Below are 19,656 nucleotides of genomic sequence, written 5' to 3'. Positions count from 1 at the left end.
GAGCAACAAAAGCAATTAATGCCACATCCGTACCCCCCTTGCCTGCTTAATACGCTCTCCAAGGGTGGTCAGTTTTACATATTGTGTGCCACTAGACAAATATAAAGGGATTTAACATTTAGCTGTGCTTAATCCTAGCCAGGCTTTGTGCTTACTTAAGCCACCTAAATTTGATTGCAATGAGGCTGCACCAAATGACTACTGATTCCGCAGTTCAGAGCCTTGAACAATACCTGCTACTGTAAACACACCCGCACACGGGCGCAACGTCATGTCTCGAAAGCGGAGTGTGGAGATGAAAGCAGCCCCTGAGCCGCGACTCATTTTTCAGGAGCTGGTCGGTTCCAATAGACAATAGTCCCTTATAGGAACCTTAAGCTGACGTCCCTAATGTGTGACATCATATCCTTGTATATATCCTGAACGTGGTGTATTTATTATTCCTGCCTGTCTGTCAGTGAGATGAAGAGAACCTGCTATTGTCTAGGCTAGCAAATACAGAACTGACAGGGCGCGGAGTCGGTGTCAGAAACCAGGCTTCATTAGGGCAGACAGCGCTTTCAAGGACCTTCCACAGATAATGCCTCCGAGCATATTATGCTGAAAATGTGTGTGTGTGTGAGCGTGTGCGCGTGCATGTGTGTGTGTGGGGTGGTGGTATAATGTGGGAGCAGGAAAAGGGCTGAAATTACACACTAGCTATGATTTTCAGTCCTAACTTTAAATAACTATGCACTGCTAGTGCACTTCTACTTGACCTTTCGTTGCTGCTAGGTAAATGAAAGACATGGCAGGGATGATTTAAGCCTACAGGCAGTGCGTGCGCGCGCACACGCACACACACACTACAGCTGTGACATTTCCCCTTAGCTGTGCATGTAAAAGCAATTTACAAACAGTAAGTGAAGAGGCCGTGATTACAGACAGGGGTTACTGCTTCCAATTAGACAAACACATCGCATAATGAAGACCTATTTCACAATAACTAAAGGAAAATAAAAGTGTGTGCATTGGTGTGAGCATGTTGTGAAACAGTGTCACATGCTCCAGGCATGCTCGATATCATTCTCTCATCGAGCGCGTTAAAATAAATTCACATTACCGTCGCTGCTAGCCAATACAAACGCATTTCTTTTCATCTACATGTTTGTGATATGAGTGATGACTACTGTGGCAAGAGTTATCCATTTGTGGTATGCTAATGCAAGGATATTAGTTATGTTAGAATAATAGTACAGAATACATTTTTCCCCTCCGTCGGGAGCCAAATCAAACCTGCACGTTCTATAAAAACCAAACGAGACTGTATTTACTGGGACCACGAGAATACCTCGGAAAAGGTCAGGTGTGTAATTAGGTGCTGCTTAGCAAATGAAGTCATAAGCACTTTTCTGGAACTGTCGCCATGATGACTCGAGCTAGAGACAGACTTTAAACGACTCTTACCGCCAGGCCTGTAGACAACGTCGTCCTCTGTGACGAAGGAGGTGATGTCGCCGGTCTCTGTGCGCTCGTAGCGCGACTTCTTCTTCGGCAGCTTCTTCTTGCTTTTCTTAGTGGCTTCCTCGGGAGCGGCGGTGCCTCCGGCCGCCTCGTTCTCCTCGTCCTCGCTGTGTTCACTCTCGGCATAGTTCTTGGCGCCGCCCTCCAGTGTGCAGCTGCGGCGTGGCCTCGAGCTCTCGCTCTCGCGCGCCTTCTCTCTCCGGTCGCGCTCTCGGTCGCGCTCCCGCTCCTTGTCCTTCTCTTTGTCGGCGGTCATGATTCGCCACGTGCCTTCCTCTGTCCTCTCACGGCTGGGCCTCCGTGAAAGGTAGACTGTGAGCCTGGGCTTCAGTCTTCTGAATTTACCAATCAAATCCAGGGAAAATTCGGCCACACCAACAACCCCAGGGTTTCAGGAGAGCTACAAAGAGAAGAGAGAGATGCTATTTAGACCTGAAATACTACACAACTTGAATCATCCTTGATGAACATCACACTCTCTACTACCAGGAGAGACTCTTATCATAGGTGAAAGCCACTAGAAAGGGGAAAAAAAAAAGGCTTATTAATAGACATGCAATCTTCAGAATCAATCAGAGGCACTAGACAGCGCAGCTGCTCAGAATAGAGAGGAACATCAATGGGCAATCTCTTCCACCTCAGCACTACCTAGCCTCAGGAGAGCTCAGAGCAAAGCTATATCAAAAAGAACAAAAACTTCAAGCTGCTTGCTCGATTCCCCAGTTCATTTTGCTGAACGCTGAGAGGCGGCCAATTGTTTTCCCAGTGACCTAAAGAGCGCTCCCGGCAGCACCGTCTTCAAACAGCCTCCACTGCGCATCTTACAGGAGATCAGGTGCACAGAGCTTCTCGAGATCTCCGCATTCAAGCCATGGTGGACTTGCTTTTGCCCCCTACATCAAACTTGGAAACGCTCCGAGGCAGGGTCTAAGCTGGACCAGCCGCCCTTGTGCACTTCAGGCTCAATGGTTTTTGGTCATGTGTGGGTCAGAACAAGCTGCCTCAATCAGCCTAGTGTAGAGCTCAGCACTGCAAATCAGAAGAGACAGGCATGGAGAACACAACCTGGCTACAATCTCCAGGCAGAAAACCGCTTCGGACCAAATCCCGTTTTTACAAGCTTTACTGAAACGCTCACTGCTTCTTTTCCCCCCTTTTAAGTCAACACTCATAAAAATAAAGATCAATCATCTGAACAAAGAAAAAAAAAACACTGGGGGGAAAAAAAAAAAAAGAAAAACAAACCAGTGCACGGAACAGCTGTGCAGAACCAAGTGTACGCACTGCTTTCTTTAGAGCAACTTCAATCTTGTATGTCATAGCCTCTCAAGTCAGACTTCTAGCCCTCTTTTAGCAGAGAGACTGGCACTTTTTGGCACTAAATGTGGCCAAAATCCACATAGTTTCACTGTTTCACAGACGACCTTTTCTCACAACCCATCGGCAAAAAGGTGAGGTGATTCTATTTACTTACCACCATCTCCAACCTCTTGAATAACCTTTTATGTTATTATGAGATGCCATGAGCATTTTTTTTTTTGGTAATCCATCCATATCTTGCTCCAAAAAGCTCTATACAAAGAACTGTGTACACAGAGAAATACAAACAGCCAATCAGATTGTATCCTTCATGTGCCTGAAGCTCACAGGCCAGAAAAGTGTACAAAAGATATCAGAGACTCCAAGGCTCTTGGGAGGAGCATGTGATTATGGGAACTATGTATGTTCTGAAATGTTGGTAAAGCCAGAAATGTGAGGAGACAGAAAAGGAAAGAACTGGGTCGTTTGCCAAAATCACATGTGTGTTACTGAGAAGGTAAAAAAAAAAAAAAAAAGAAAGAAAGAAAGAAAGAAAGGAAAGAGAAATAGGTTTTGGCAGGCAGAGTGGCACAGTTGACAACTCTGCTCGTCAACGGGCAGCCTGTCATCTCTACAGTAGACGCCGACTGACAGGGCAGCTGCTCTACTCGTCATCCTCAACACAAACACTAGCGTCACGGCCGGATTAATCACCTAATGATGAGCTACCACACTGACCGCCGGCTGGCTGGCTGACGCTGACACACACACACACACACACACTGTAGGCTAACCACAGAGGCTCCGACAGATCAAGTGAGATCAAGTGAAAGCAATTGCAACATTTCGATTCATGAGAAGAGACTTCAGACACTTCAGTCCTAAAGCTGTAACTCAGACTTGTGGAAAAATTCTCTTTTTTTCCCCCGTAATTTAATTCAAAAAGTGGAACTTTCATATATTCTAGATTCATAACACATAAAGTGAAATATTTCAGGCCCTTTTTTTGTTTTAATCTTGATGATTACGGCTGGGGTGTTATGGAAGCCCAGGTTGCTTTCAGATGAAAGTGACTAATAATTGTAGACACTTGGAACAACATAAATGTTGTTTACTGATTATAGTTCAGCGTTTAACACGGTTCAGATTAATCTCGTGTTGAGCTGTCTTATAGACCTTGGTGTAAATGAGGCTTTAATTCTTTTGGATTACGGACTTTTTTAATGGCCCGCCCACAGAAAGTTGTATTGAATGGGATAATGATGGCAATAATTGTCTTGAACACAGGTGTACCTCAGGGCTGTGTGTTATCACCAATGTTATTTTCAATTTATACAAATACAATCCAACAAAACAACAGGGATTTAAAATGATTTAAAGACGCAGATGGCATGGCCCTAGTCGCAGTTTTAAATGAGAACTTGCCAGACAGTGAGTATTATGAACCTGTTGAGAACTTGCAGAGACGGAGTGAGTTGAATTGACTGTACAGAAATGCTGATAAAACAAAGGAAATGATTACAGGTCACCCAGAACCACTTCCAGGAATCAAGATATGTGGTTAGATTGTTGATATGCTTGATGGTTTCAAACATCTGAGGACCTGGATTGATAGTCAATGAACTTTCTCTGAGAACGTGAACTGTGTTTGTGAGAAAGCAAATCAGAGACTATTTCTGTTGAGAAAGTTGCGAGAATTTCACGTCAGTGGAGTACCTTGCAAAAGGTTTACTGTAGTTTAACTGAAAGTGTCATAACCTATAATATAACAGTACGGTATGGACAGCTGACCCTGAAAAATAAAAACTAAATTGAGCAGAACTGTTAATGCAGCGTGGAAAGTTGTGGGTTTTAAACCGTACAGATGGAAGAGATCTATAAATGGTAAGTACACAGGAAAGCAGTGTCAATTATACATGATACAGCACACCCACTTAACAGTAAATTTCCATTACTCCCATCGGGACGACGTTACAGTATACTGAAGGTTAGGAAAGCAAGGTACAAAAAAAAAAAATCAATCCTCAACAGCTGATCTACTGGGATATGAACTCATACTGGCTAAAGCCAGTTAGGGTTTTAATAATACTATTTTTAATGAAGCACACTGTGGCGTGATGTTTTCTTATACATTAACGTAAAGTCTGTTTTTGTGTACATGTGGCGAGACCAAAGACCAATTTTCAGTTACGACTGAACAATAAAGTAAAGTAAGACAGACATGTAGTAAATACAGATAAGGTAGAAAAAAATGGTGGCTTATTGTTTTGAGTCTATTTATAGTTAAGATAAATATTGAGTGGAAGAGCACAGTTTAAAAATAAAAACGAATCAAGACAATAGATAATGCAGTTTGCTTTAGAAAACTATACCATAAAACCAGAACTTTAGTAGAATACATCTGTAAACATTTATTAGGCCAATAAACAAACAAACAAACAAACAAATAAAAACATTTAAACAAACACGCTGGGACTGTCGATTGGCGGTTTTCTCTTGCCTCGATCCACACAAGAATTTATAGAAAATTTGTAGAAAGGGTAAAGTATTAAATACGGTATAACTACATGTAAGCCATAATCTCTCACTCAAGTACACTTTTCACAAGGCACAGCTCAATTCATATTAAATTAAAGTTCTTTACAGAGCGTAAAAGTGAAAATCTTGTTGTATTAACGCGTGTTTAGAATGATCGGAAGGTCAGCACGGATATTTGCGTGCTATATTTACTAATCCAGAGTAAGAACGCGTATGAACGAATGCTAAACCGGACACAGCGCACGTCATGTAAGTAATCTCTGCAACAGATGATCATAAACATATAAAAATTCACTCCCACTGTACATGATCACAAAGTCCGGTTTTAACTGTTACACAGTCCACGAAGTTTGGGTTTTAACCGACGCTAGAGCGCGAGAGTAAAGCTACGGGCTCATGTGCTGTACAGACTACGGCCATATACTGCAGAATACAGTACATCTAATAATATCGTATTTGATATTATTAGAAACACAGCACATGGTAGAAATACAGCAGAGCAAAAAACACACACAGCTATCGTTAAGTATTAGAACGAAAAACAGGACTCCTGTAAGTCTGAGGTTTGAACAGACAGCGATGAGCTGGAATGTAAGTGAGGAGGATTGGAGCGTCTCCATCAGGACTTCAGCTAGAAACAACAGTCTGATGTTTTGTGCTAAAGCCGTAGTTTTAGTCAAACCCAAACTTGTACTCCCTCTTCGAGAATTTGTCCCGAGGTTAAATCGAATCGATGACCCTCGTTCTATCACCACGTCAAAAACAACACACTGGTTCCTTGTACAGCCCGAAAATTCTGACCAGGACCAATTATGCAGTTATCAGTGTGCTCTTACGTGGAGCTCGTGGATGAATAACATGCTGAGGGGCAGGTGAGGCCTGAAGCCATTACACATCAATCAGTGGAGCAGGACCCTTTGAAAGATAGCAGCTGTCTTAATGGAAAAGGGAGGACGGGAGTGAGAGAGACAGACAGAGAGAGAGAGAGAGAGAGAGAGAGAGAGAGAGAGAGAGGGGGGGGGGGAGAATGAGAGAGAGAGAGAGAGAAAGAGAGAGAGAAAGAGTGTAGCAAAACCAGCCATTTGTGAAAGCCAGTGAATAGGCTTCAGGGGCTACAGCACCTATTTTACCATTTCCATTACTGCTATGAAGTCAAGGGGTGTGAGCCAGGAGGTTTTAAATAAAAATATGTTCCTCCCTCAGAGCAGCGGAGAAATTAGACCTCCTCGCCCTCTTAACCACCGTGTTGCACTCTCTCTATTAACACATCACCCCACAATGGGCGCGCAGCAGGGCTCTATTACCAAACGCACTCCTTTTTTCCCCCCAACATAACTCTTTCATAGTGCTGTGCTTTATTCATCCCGAGTCTCTCTCGCGCATTACTCCCACAGATGCATGATCTCAGGCAGACCTATGGCAAGCCAAGTACATGTGCTGCCACTTATTTATACAAATAAATAAATAATAACACCACCACCACCACCACAGAGCAAGTGCTTGTGCCAATCGTGAGCTTGCTTCATGCCCTGACAAAATGTATGCAAATTATTTGCCGATCCCAGATGCAACAAATCAGTTTCCATCTGAGAATTATGAGATGCAAGAAGTATGACTGGAAAGGATTTAGATGGGCTTTGTGAGCGGATTGAAAGCTGCAAAATACTCTCGTATGATTTGGCTACGTCTTGTGAAAGCAAGATTAAGCGGTGTTATCTGCAGTGTGGGGGTGGCTGAGTGCTGGTGGTGGAAATGGGGACCAAAAAAAAAAAAAGAAGTCCATATTCAATTTGCTTTCTATAGCTCATGACAATGGCAGACACAAAACAGAGCTGTAATGAAGGCTGTCAGCTTACCTCATCGGGAGAAGAGCTACAATGGTGCGACTATAGAAGAGGTCCACTATAAAACACCAGCAATCATTCAAAGCAGCACAAAGGCACCACTTCACTGCCCCCCACTACAATCCCGAGCAGAGGAGCTCTGTGACTAGCAGATCTTCTCGTGACACGTGTTTACGGAGAATCTCCTACAGCACAGAAACACGTCGCCGCTTCAAAATGACACCCGGACTGTAAACTGAAGCCGTGCGCTGAAGACCCGTCCGGATGCTTTAGTGGATAAACGCTACGGAGAGCTCGAAACGAAACGCTTAGGGAAAACCGATCGAGCTCTTCTAAAGCGTTATTTGGACGGCATACGATTTCCAGACATATATCTGTTGAGAAATGTTGGTGGACGATGTCTTTAATGATGGATGATTCACACGTGATTAGAAATCTCTGTATAAACCACAGAGATCGGAGTGTCCTCACAAGGTACACATGACTGCCATGATAAAAGAAAAATATATATGAATAATACGGAATATTTTTTATTAAAACGGCTTGTTGTCGGGCAAGTTAGCAGGTCACATGACCATAATAATATCCACTATATAGGGCTTTACCTGTGCTAGAACCTCAACAATCTACCTAAAGTTACCAGGAAGTGCTGATTCTCTGGCACGTTCTTTTAAGATGCTGCCAAACATCTTAAACTCGACCAGTACTTGCTTTCGTTTTGGTTTCAGCGGAAGACGATAATACAGAGCGGAGGAAAAAAGTGCAAAATCTCACAGGATGTAATGGAATTTTTTTTTTACCTACATATCATTTCTGACAGGAAATAAAGTACATCACCTGGGTTATTTCTACTTGTAGAGAGTAAAACCGGTGTAATCTTTCCAAACATGTACACACTCAGTCTGTGAAACATTCCTGACATTTCATACAGGACTTGAAATCACAGAAATGCTCCAAAAACGCTAGTCCAGTCCGAACAGCGCTGCTCCTAAACCACATCTTTATCACCACTGCTTTCTGCACTCTCCGTTTCCGCCGATCGCTTTGGAAAGAAACAGCGGTTTCTTCTTTATTGTGTAGCGTCCTAGCCTCGCATGACTGGGCGATCTCCCTAACTGGCCCCCGAGGGAGCTGTTCTCCCCCACCGAACACACACCTCCCCCTCACCGAATATCCGTTCTCACCGGCGGTGTACAAACAACGTGAACCCCTGACCTTTCCCTATTTACACTGTGTGTTTAGGAGCTGCGGTTTACGCGCCATCTCATTCATAAGCATGAACGCTGGAGCACCTGGAGGACGGAAAAGGACACAGCTGGGACACTTTGTTCACGTTGGTTGATTTCTGAACCAGACACAGAACCGGAATATCAAACCGAAATCGATTTCAGACGTCTTCACACGAGCACATGGCTAAAAAACTCTCAAGGTTAGAGTCGAGGTTATTAATTGCACGCAAACAATCTCGGCAGCTGCTTTGCCAAGCCAGTAAAGCGGAGGCTAAAAGCTTGCTGCTCATGGGAGTGTATGAGAGCATGAGTGTATGTGTGTCCTTCCTCCAAGCAGTTGATCCCCCCGAGGGCCCTGCTTCCCATCAGCGCATGTGTCTATTATCAGGCTGAGAGCAACTTCATTTTATACTGGAATACCTGAGAGAGGCGGAGGATGTGTCTGTGTGCGTGTGCGTGTGTGCATGCATGTGTGTGTGGTCTGAGCACTCAGACTGGCCTGTTTGTCTGAGAGCAGGCTGTGTTTTTGAGAGCTACACACTACTCCCCCTTCTCTCCAAGAGCCCAGTTCTGGAGAGTGTTATTGCAGGCTGGATGCTGGAGAACCTTTTCATCTGCACCAGAAATCAGAAGAAATATACAGTTAATTTTTTTCAGTTAATTTTTTTTTCTTTTGCACACTAAAAGCGAAGCATTTTATTTGGTTATCATCTGACAAATAAAAGAAAAAAGACCCTTTTTTGCGGTAAACCCCCCCCGAAAAACAGTCAATTTTAGTCGGATTTGTAACCATGGTGATCAGTAGCTCATTCTTGCTTAAACTATCATTGTAGCAATATAAAGCACTGTTGAATATGTTTGCACCCTGCATTTAAAAACAATGAACGATCTACAAAATAAAAGGGGTTTTAGTCAGTGAAAGAATACAGAAATCAACCTTTTAGAAATGATTTTTAAAAAGCCGGTATAACAGGGTGACATTTTCACAGATTTACACTGCAAGTATCCACAGAACAGAGCTACTGTCAATGTTCAAATGAGTCGGACATAGTGCTTTCAAAATGAACGAATAGCTAATTCAAAGTCACGTCGTCTCACTCGTTATAGAAAGAGAGCTGAAATCGACCGCTCGAGCTGCGGTTAAGCCCAAGACATGTTACTTACTCTAGAAGAAAATGGGAGCAGAAATTTTTGGGTCATTTTCCAGTTATTAAACCAAAGCTGTATTTTACACCGTAGCTCATTGCGTGCGCTACTGAAGCACTTACAAGCGTTAACGCGTTACAGTGATAACAGGAAAGACGATATTTGGGGTCGTGTACACAGCAGATGGAAAGCCAGTGCAGGAAGTGTATGAGGGTTTAACTGTGCTGTTAGTATTGGCTCCTCCTCTTGCTAGATAATGCTCATTAAGCGTGCAGCAGATCTGAGCGTGGCTCATCCTCAACCCCCAGCACGTACAATCGATACTAAATCAATGGTGCATAAACACAGCTGTCACTGTCTAAATCCATCTCGTGCGCAGATATTAACAATACACACTAAAGGCCTACGCCTAAAGCAGCCTCACGCTCCTGATATAATTAGTGTGGATACACTCACTCACTGTAAAGCATAATAAATAAACAGCTGAGTTTCTTTAGTCCTAAAAGATAGATGTCAGACTTGCTAATCTAGAGTGACCTCATTTTCTCGATGCAAGACGTAGCATCCTTAAGCACTCGAGGTTCAAGATGATTAGCTTCCATGAGCAATCCCATCAGGTCAGGGTGTCGAACCGTTTTGCGACAAATTTTTTTTTAGCTATCTGGTGTCTCCACTTTTTTTTCCTATTAATTTTTTTTTATATAAACCCTAGCGACTGGTGGCAGATGGCCCAGGAGAACAAGCGTCGCATTCAGACACACGCCTAATGACTCGGCCAAAAGCACCTCCACCCTGGATACCGCAGGATGGCATTACCTCTAATTAGGAGAGGCTTTTGTTTCTGGATGTGCCACCTTTCTTTTCTGCACTCGCTCCAAACCACAGACCGTGTCCCTTTAAGAGGCCGCAGTCTGCCACGGATAACACCCTTCCCGTCAGCCGCTCTTGTCTGCGCAGGGCCACAAGGCTGCGAATATAAATATGAAACTGCGAGCCTGGACTGAACCGCTGCACTGTTTCAGATTACCATGGAGCAAGAGGACTCCTGCAGAGACTCGACGGGGACTGTAGGATCCGGAAGATGCAGTCGTGTCACTGATTTGTGTCTTGTGATGTTTGATAACGGCAATCTGCCAAAACATGGAAGCAGGCTGGGGATGAAAAGGGGGACAAAATAAACCTAGGACTGTGAAGTGCCTGTCTGAGCGCGTGGTCCAAGCAGACGGCACTGTAAACATCATTTCGGATCGTTTCCTTGCCTCGGAGCGAGCCGAAAAGGAGGGCAAAAGGGACTGGAGGAGGTAATGAAAATGCTGCTGGAACAAGCAGGATCAGAGCTACCACTACCCTCCCCGGACAGCTCATAAAACATGCATTGAGCAGGGCTATTACCGGGCAGGGCGGTTTAGTGTGCCCGGCACACGCCCACAGACAGAGTGCACTTACCGAAGCCGTATCCGCACCCTTCTACTCCCGTTTTATCAGCCTGACTTTCATGTAAGAGAAAGCATCTGTTTAGAGAAAACAGCAGCACGCCGAGGCCTGAGAGCAGGCTGGCACGGCGCGCCGAGTTTGCGGAGCGTTTTTGTAGAGCCGTACAGTAGCGATCACGAGATTAACTTGGCCTATCCGTGTGTGAAATGGAGACCTGATCCCGAACCGATAGCGCGGCCTGCCTCCAAACAGAGGGCGGAATATTTTTTCCATCGTTTCACAACAACAGCCGTAATATATTAGATTATCGCTCGCATCCTTCGCTGCGTACGCGGAAAGGAGGTCAGGGAACGGCTCGTGTTTTACCGTAAAGCCTAGCAGCAAGAACGGGGGAAAAAAGCGAAGTTAAATCCAACGCCGCCAAATAGCTAATGGAAAGCTTAAGTAGTGAGCGAATGGCAAGCACGAATGATCCCCTCATTACAGTCAAAATGCCAATAATACTATTACAATGCAATTTGGAATTTTTTCATCTGTCATCTCCAGCCCAAAATGGGCAACAAGGCCACAGCGCTGCAAAGCCAGCGTGATGTATTCAGTCAAGGGAAACACTGGATTATACACATAATGCACACAGTGTTCCATGACAAGTTATTGTGCTCCAGTTGTGTTTTCGGCAGCTTCACGCTCAGGAACATGCTGCTTAACTTTATCGAGCCTCCAGGGGCAGGTCTGTGTGGCTATAAGTTAAAATAGCTCGCATATGCATGGCTAAGCTTGCACACAGCCAGAGTGAGTGTGTTTTACCACAGAGCCACATTCATCTGACTGTACACACACACACAGGTTGAGGGAAATGAGTAGTCCATTGACTGGTTGACTGTTTTCACTTTTCACTAATAATATAAAGCTTGTCTAATGTGAAATGTGGCCTCCCATTTTCATATCCTTCTTTTCATGGCTTCTTTACATGGATTTCTAGTCCCTCCTCATCAATCACCTCGACAAATGGGTCCTCCAGTCACCTCAGCGCTGTCTCCCCTGAATAACCCAAAGCGGACCTCTCGGCACTGCTCGCAGCATGACGGAGTGCTCTCTGATGCAGACTTAACACTTTAATCAAAGGATTCAGAGCCAGACCCACCTACTGACTGCACTCCCATGAATCTGTTGCTTTGTTGTTGTTTTAATGTTTCAGCATTCAAAACATCTGTCATCTCGCCATCAATAAAACTCTTCAAAAAGGATGATTGTTTGCAAGATTTAGCAGCTTCGATTTAGAGACTCGCTGGTAAATTGGACTTCTGCTCTTGAATATTGCACCTGAATTCAGACAGATTGCAAAACTACCCCTCAGATCTCAGGATTATAAACACAGATTCTGTCCTAACTATGCCTCACCAATGTTTTCCATTTTTATCAATAATTCGACTACTCATTGCAGCGTTGCACCGTTTTCATGTGCCTGTATGCGGGTTATCACGTTACTGCCATCACTACTGGTAAAAACAGCACATCCTGGCAAATGGTAGGGTTTCTATCTTTCCTGGCACTATGTAGACACTTAAGCTGGTTGAGTTTTAGGCTTACGGTTATGGTGAGTTATTAAACTTCTCAGCTGGTGTGTTCTCTGAATGACTAGCTGACGAATCCAGTCTTAGCTACTGCACCCAACAACTGCTGCTGTCATGACAAAGGCGTTCCTGTGCCCATTCCACGACTCTTATTTACAATACGCCAATACTACACATGCTCTTCCATACGCTCAGCACTGTTTGATGTTATAGTAAACAGTTGTCGAAGAGAACGGGGTCTGTTTCTTCTCAAGGTTTCGGGGAGTTTTTCCTTGCCATTGTGGCTGACTCATCAAGGATCTGAATCTACATCCGGATTTCTGTAAAGCGGTGTAATCGCAATCGAATTGAACTGGAATGTCACTGGCTTTCTCCACTTCCATGCGCCGGTTTTATCAGACAAACGGGAACACGAACTTCTGAACACAATGGAGTTTGACCGCAACCCGCCTAGTAAACACCAAAAAAAAGCCTAGTGGTGGTTTATAGTGCGCATCACTTTTCTTCTTCGTGAGAAAGTAGGCGGTTCTGCGCCACATCGAGTATTAGACGTCTGGCTTGCGAGACTATGACTAATCAGCCTCGAGGAAGACTGTTATAGCTGCGTGTAATCAACCTGGCTTAGAGCCATGTGGCTCACACAGACAGGTCTGACATTTTTAAGGATGTATGGATGCAGAACAGAGCCCTTAATAATGTACACACACACACACACACGCGCACACACATGCGCACACACACGCGCACACACACGATTCATCGCATCAGCTAATCGGAAAATACATCATTATGGGGAAAAAATGGAGAGTAATAGAGCACTGCTCACAGCATATTTAAGTGCTTTGGCCTGAAAGTGCTGTGTTATGATGGCAGGGCAGCAGTGCACAAAGTAATTAATATCATAACATCATTCATTTAGATATCAGCTAGACTACCAGGCATACCAAAGCTTCAATGTGCTGCCCAATATTGGGTTTTAGCTGTTGACGTGAAGTAATAGCAAATGGCAAAATTAAGTGTGTTAATAGACACCAAGGGAAAAGACCGAGTATATGAATTATCCTCTTATCACTTTCTAACGTAACACATGGTTTCAGTAAGTTGTTTCGGTTTGTTCCCAATCTAAAACAAGAACACATTTCTGTGCTACATATTTACTAAACTTTTATCATGCTACTATCGCTCTTTCACCGCCAACCGTTTTGCAATAATAGTGATCATCTCACTGTGTGTTAGAAGTAGTGATGTCACAATACCAAAAATCTAGTAGTCGGTGCCGATACCACCAAAAGTACATGATCCTCGATACCACGGTGTGGAATAAAAATAAAATGTAAAAAATTGATTAAAAAAAATCTCCTGGAGGACATCCTCTCTGGCTGATACTGGCAGAGAGAGAGAGAGAGAGAGAGAGAGAGAGAGAGAGGGAGAGAGAGAGAGAGAGGGAGGGCGGGGGATATTTTAGTTATCAAATACTGTCTGACAATGACTAATAAAACAGTGGAGGCTACAAGTGCTAAGGTGCACTCCTAAACACACACACCTTATACTCTGAACGCAAGCATTAGTTAAAATTCACTGATATGGTGGCAGGCCAGAAAGATTTATTAAAAGCATGAACATGTGAATAATTATTGGTGACATTAGGCGACATTTTGCTGACAGGACACGGGCTGAATAGCGATGCATGGTGGTCCATTAGGAGGTAGTTTATAACACTGTAATGTGTTAGAGTCGTGAACAAATAACTGGCTATCGCAAACATTACATGGAACGTAACGTTAGCCGGTTTCACGGCTACAATGCCAGCTGCCTCAAACAAACATAATATAGGAGCGTCTTTCAGGTGCTTCACCAAATTCCAGGTGTTTGCTCACTTTGTTTGAAATGAACGATAGCATTGGTTGCACACCGGCTTCAGAGCATCAACTATATGTTTGTTGTCATCTGCCTCGAATGCGAAGTACTTCCATATTTGACTCCTACCACCTTTCCTATTAACGAGTCGGGGTGGAGCTAATCTTCTGTAGTTTTTCCCATGTGCTTGTAGGCGTTCTTCTTCTTCACCACTTGTGGACCGACTAAAACACTTGTGCGCATTTGCTGCCCCCATCAGTTCCAGAAGAATTGCAACCTCGGTATCTTCATGAACAACGGTACCAACGCTACTGCAGAAAAACAAGTACCGTCACGTTTTAAGAACATTGGTACCGACTTGGTACCGAAGTACCGGTTCTCATGATGTCCCTAGTGAGAAGTTTAAGAAGTTCACCACACTTGTATGGCCAGGGTGAGAAAGATCACTTGGTGAAGCTGAGGAGCGTGTCGACACTGACGTTTGCATTGTTTGCATCCAAAACAGTGTGTTGTACAAGGCTGTGCTGGCTAAAATTCACACACTTGCTTTTTGTGACAGCTAAAAAAAAAAAAAAAAAAAAACACCTGCATGGGTGTATTAGCAAGTTCCCCAAATGTGAATATAAAATGTTCTAATACATAGCAATGTATTAATAATAACACAAGTTATGATAATAATCACGCAATCTTCATCAGAATATTAAGGCTGTGTGATTATCCCTACCACGATCCAGAGTGGAACAAAACACACTAGAGGAATTTACACAAAAAATCACATCACATCTCCACAATCAAGCCTCAGGAGCAAATCAAAAAAATCCAATTGTGAAAACAAAATGACTGCAATTAACGCCCATGGGAATCCTAAAGCACCAAAAACAGTCATCAGTGATGTTGTTAATAACCTCTGACTGGCATTGCCAACTCGCTTCCGAGTAAATTAGATTTGAGCTGAGAGCACATTTGATCTTGGCGCTTGTATGAACTGGCCGCAAAAAGACCATGTAACCGGAGCAGGCCGTTCGGAAGTGCCTGGGAAAAGCCGCGTCTTTACAATGGAAACATTCTGTCCACAATGTAATCCATTGTGTTCATTCAACACACAGAGCGTGCTGCGTTTGCAACCTGTCCGCTCACAAGGAAATCGGTCTAAACGGCAATCGGGTGCGAGAGGGGGAAAAAAAAGCCCCACTTTCGACTTGGCCGGAGAACGAGACCAGGCTCATGCACTGACTCGGAGCCAGGGATTGGGGAACAGAGACATCCGAGTGGCTCACAGGAGTAGTGCAAGGCATACACGGCCGGCTAATCACGCCAGCCGATAACATGATGAATCAATGACTACGCGATTCTGTAGCGACTCTGATGTAATACATAACAGCTATGTATAGCTGGAGGTCCCTGAGGGGCTAAACAATAACACGCACTGAGTAAAACCAGATGACAGTAAGCATGAGCATTAAGAGTCATTAGTGTTGCTAACAACAATAAGCAGCAAGGCTGGACCACGCAACAGTGAGAACCAGATGAACATGAACTTTTCCAGTACAACAATCAACACTGTGGGGATTCGTGGTGAATAAAGAGTTAAGAATCATCATATCACATGATGACATTTCTATGATACATGATAACTGAAACTGTGAGCAAAATAGTAGCGTATTTATTTTAGTTTCCGCTAAAAACTGAATTCAGTGAGATGTAAGAAACAGAACACAATATACGAGCCATGCTTAATTTTTGTGGCGTGATACAGCGTGACGCTGAGCAGAGTTACTGTTACCACACAAGAGCTGATTCTTCTATAACAGCATGTCCTGAACTGTTTTATTCCTTTCATACCACAGTGATATTTTCAAATGCTTTCATTTATTAAAGAACACCACGTCATGCTTTTTATCCCTTTATAGTTAATTTAAGGTTCTGGAAAAACCATAATATATACAACTTTGTTTCTGTTATGACTTATCATAGCAGGTATAAAACAGTCGTTTCCTCACCGGCCAGCCTCCTTCCCCCGCTCTCTCTCTCTCTCTCTCTCTCTCTCTCTGTCTCTCTCTCTATCAATGTTGTATTGATGAAGACTTGGACTGTTACAAAAGACTGAACCTGGAAACTCCTTCCATAAATGTTAATCATCATCTTACAGAACGCTTCACCATATCAATGATTTTTATTTTTTTTTCCCTTTATTAAACAATAATGCATTTTCTTTTTAGGCTTAGATTACGTGGAAAGTCCACCCCACACAAGTTCCCGTGGATAAGCTGTTACTATGGAAACGATAACAGGCATTAAAACAGACCTGTAATTGGCGTTTCGGCAGACACTACTGCCTGAGCTGCTGCTCTAGAAAACTGATTAATAATTAGATTTGCGAACTCGACAACCTTTAACATAACATTTAACATCAACATCAGTCGATTCCAGCCAGCTTCGACTGCTATAAAGAGATATCACAATATAGTCACAAGATAGCGCAATACCTGCGCTACCTCAGACGTGTACTGTGACATCATTTATTATGCGATCAACGTTACATGGTCATATCGCCCAGTCCTACAGGGATTTTGCTGTGCCATTTTCAAATGTGAAGCCATTGTGCAGCCGAATGAGCGCTAACATGAGCTAATCCCACGCAGGAATCAACAGCTAATCTCAGGTGCACTAATAACCTTGGGCTCCTTCGCCATTCCATTACTTTAAGGCAAAGAGTGGCGTATAAATAGTGACACCATTTCTCACCAGTGGCCTGTTACGGTTCTATTTCAGCTTCCCAGTCATTAAATATTTATCCCTGCAGAGTGCCGGCTCATGCCACGCTGATAAGCATTTACCAATCCAAATCTCTCCTGCCTGGCTCCTTTCCTCCATATGAAACACACACACACGTTTCAAACAGATTATCTACAAGTGTTCCTTTAATCAGTGCAAGCCAGAACTAGAGCTGGCTCCTGGAGGAAATCCTATTCCTAGAACATATCAAAAAGAGAAATCACTTCCATTATATAGCAAAGGGACGAGGAAGGATGTGATTACTCTAATGTGAGACGTCATGTAACTCAAGGATCTCTGACCAAAAAAAAAACCCCAAAAAAGTGTGTGGACAGGAATTAGGGCTGCACTACAGGATGATATTAGATCGATATTGTGATAAATTATGTCACAGTACATCATTCTGAGATAGTGATATCTTTATTAAAAAAAAAAAAAAAAATACAGATTGGAAGCGGTGAATGTTCAAATGTTGTATTTTTAATAGTTTTTTAAAAAATCTTTTCTCCTGTTCAGTATTAAATATTTATCTCTTTTAGAAATATAATTTTATTTTTATATATATAATTGTGTGTACATAAATATATAATGGGGCTGCACGATTATGGCCAAAATGATAATCCTGACTATTTTGATCAATATTGAGATCTCGATTATTTATCACGATTATTCATTGATTTTAGGGACAACATATTTTTAATGCACTTTCACATTTAAATAAACAGACCGCTGCTTTCACCTCCATGTTGTGCTACATTCCAGCTAATGTAGAAATCTTTGCATCAAATTAGACTGATCCTTAAAGTGCATCGTCTCGTAGAAGCAAAACATAAATAAAATTGTACCCAAATTATAGGATAAGTAAAAAAATAAAAATGCCATCAACCAAATGAAAATATGCATCAAACATAACAATATGCAATTAAATGAAAACAATTCAGACCTATGCAGAAAAGGCAATAACAGTGTTTACAGGAGGAGAGACGCAAGACAATTTCTTTTAGGAGCACTTGTGCTCCTAATTACAAAAATTTAGGAGCACAGTTTTAGTTGAGGTTTTATTTATTTATTTATTTATTTTTAGAGATGGTTAACGTGCCACAATATAACACACAAGAAGGCATGAGAAAACTTGAGCTGGACAATTATGACAAAATTTAGGAACATAGTGTGAGCCATGACACATTAATTTACCTTCTGATAAACTAAACGTAATATTTTCAGTTAATTTTACAGACTGTATTCAAAAAACAACCGTTAACCTGTTCCACCTTGTAAACAAATACAATAAACCTCAATGTTCAGTCTTTGAAGTCTGCTCCTCTTAAATATATTTAAAGCTACACTATTAGACATTTTCCACTGTCATGGTTCTGGGCTGGAGCCGGTTCTCGACTCGCTCTGTGTATATTGTGTATATCTGAATAATCTCATATAGGATGTGATTGGCTGAGTTCATGTACGTGTCAGATGCAAAGCGCTTTAGGTCAATGGTGTTCATTAGGGATGCACCGATCAGGATTTTTACGACCGAAACCAATCCAGATACCAATCTTTTTTTATTTAAGCTTTAATCAGGAGGTCTGTCATAAACAGTTAAATGTAAGCGCTCTGCTCATGGTCACTGTTAATTGAATTAAAATAATAGCAATGAGAAATACTGTTGGTTAATTGATAAATAAACAAGCATAAAATTTTTATTTTTAAATATCTTAAACAATAAAGAGTGCTAATTAAAAGTAGACTAACACAAAAATGATCCATATTAGGAAAAAGAAGGCTAATAGAGATAAGGAGATAGCAAACTAAGCTTAATATCAAACTGATATTAAATGCAACCCATAGTAAATAAACATTATTTCATTTCTCATTTTATTTATATTTTATAAAGTTATTATAATGTCTATTTTTATATTAAATGATTTATTTATTTAACTAAGCACATTTTCTGTCTCTACATTTTATTAGTTTTCTATTTGTTTGTTTATCAGTTGTTCCTTTTAGGTCAGTTCCCCTAGTACAGTGTTGCCATGTCTGCTGATAATATTGTTTTTTGCGGGATTAAATAAAAACATGGAAACTGGAGTTGACTTTTGTAGTGATATCTGGCAACCTTGTTTAAATGAAGTGAATACGCCATGTATGAGTTAGTGAAGAGCGTGAAGGAGAGCAGCAGCGTACTCCATCTGAACAGTTGCTAATCTTGATTATTAAATAATTCCTCATTCTAATTCCGCATTATTATTAATTTACTCCACCCGATGCCGCTGTGTCTACACGAGTAGGTGAAAGTTCAGGTCATTTTACGGGATCAATAAAAGATGACGGTTTGTGAGACCGGAGAGTTGAGAGAAGTAGATGTACAGAGTTACTCTTCATCATAATGGCTTCTCAGCGGTATTTACACACTTGTTCAATTGACTGAGAAGACAAAAAGCAGTGTGAAAATAACTGTTG

At 42.3% G+C, this 19,656-nt stretch overlaps 1 protein-coding gene across 3 annotated transcripts in view; it reads right to left on the bottom strand.

The window, feature by feature from the left end:
- Positions 1-19,656, bottom strand: part of rerea (arginine-glutamic acid dipeptide (RE) repeats a) — a 193,788-nt gene that overhangs the window by 86,105 nt on the left and 88,027 nt on the right. For all 3 annotated transcript variants that reach the window (XM_053643153.1, XM_053643152.1, XM_053643154.1), the window contains exon 2: positions 1,447-1,903. In XM_053643153.1, coding sequence (XP_053499128.1) covers positions 1,447-1,759 — 313 coding nt within the window. In that variant the 5' untranslated portion in view covers positions 1,760-1,903. The remainder of the gene's footprint in view (positions 1-1,446; positions 1,904-19,656) is intronic.

The sequence above is a fragment of the Ictalurus furcatus genome, chromosome 15 (assembly GCF_023375685.1).
Source record: "Ictalurus furcatus strain D&B chromosome 15, Billie_1.0, whole genome shotgun sequence".
In the NCBI taxonomy this organism is placed as follows: domain Eukaryota; kingdom Metazoa; phylum Chordata; class Actinopteri; order Siluriformes; family Ictaluridae; genus Ictalurus; species Ictalurus furcatus.
Note: the sequence above shows the minus strand (reverse complement) of the source record. Positions and strands in the feature narration are given on the sequence as shown.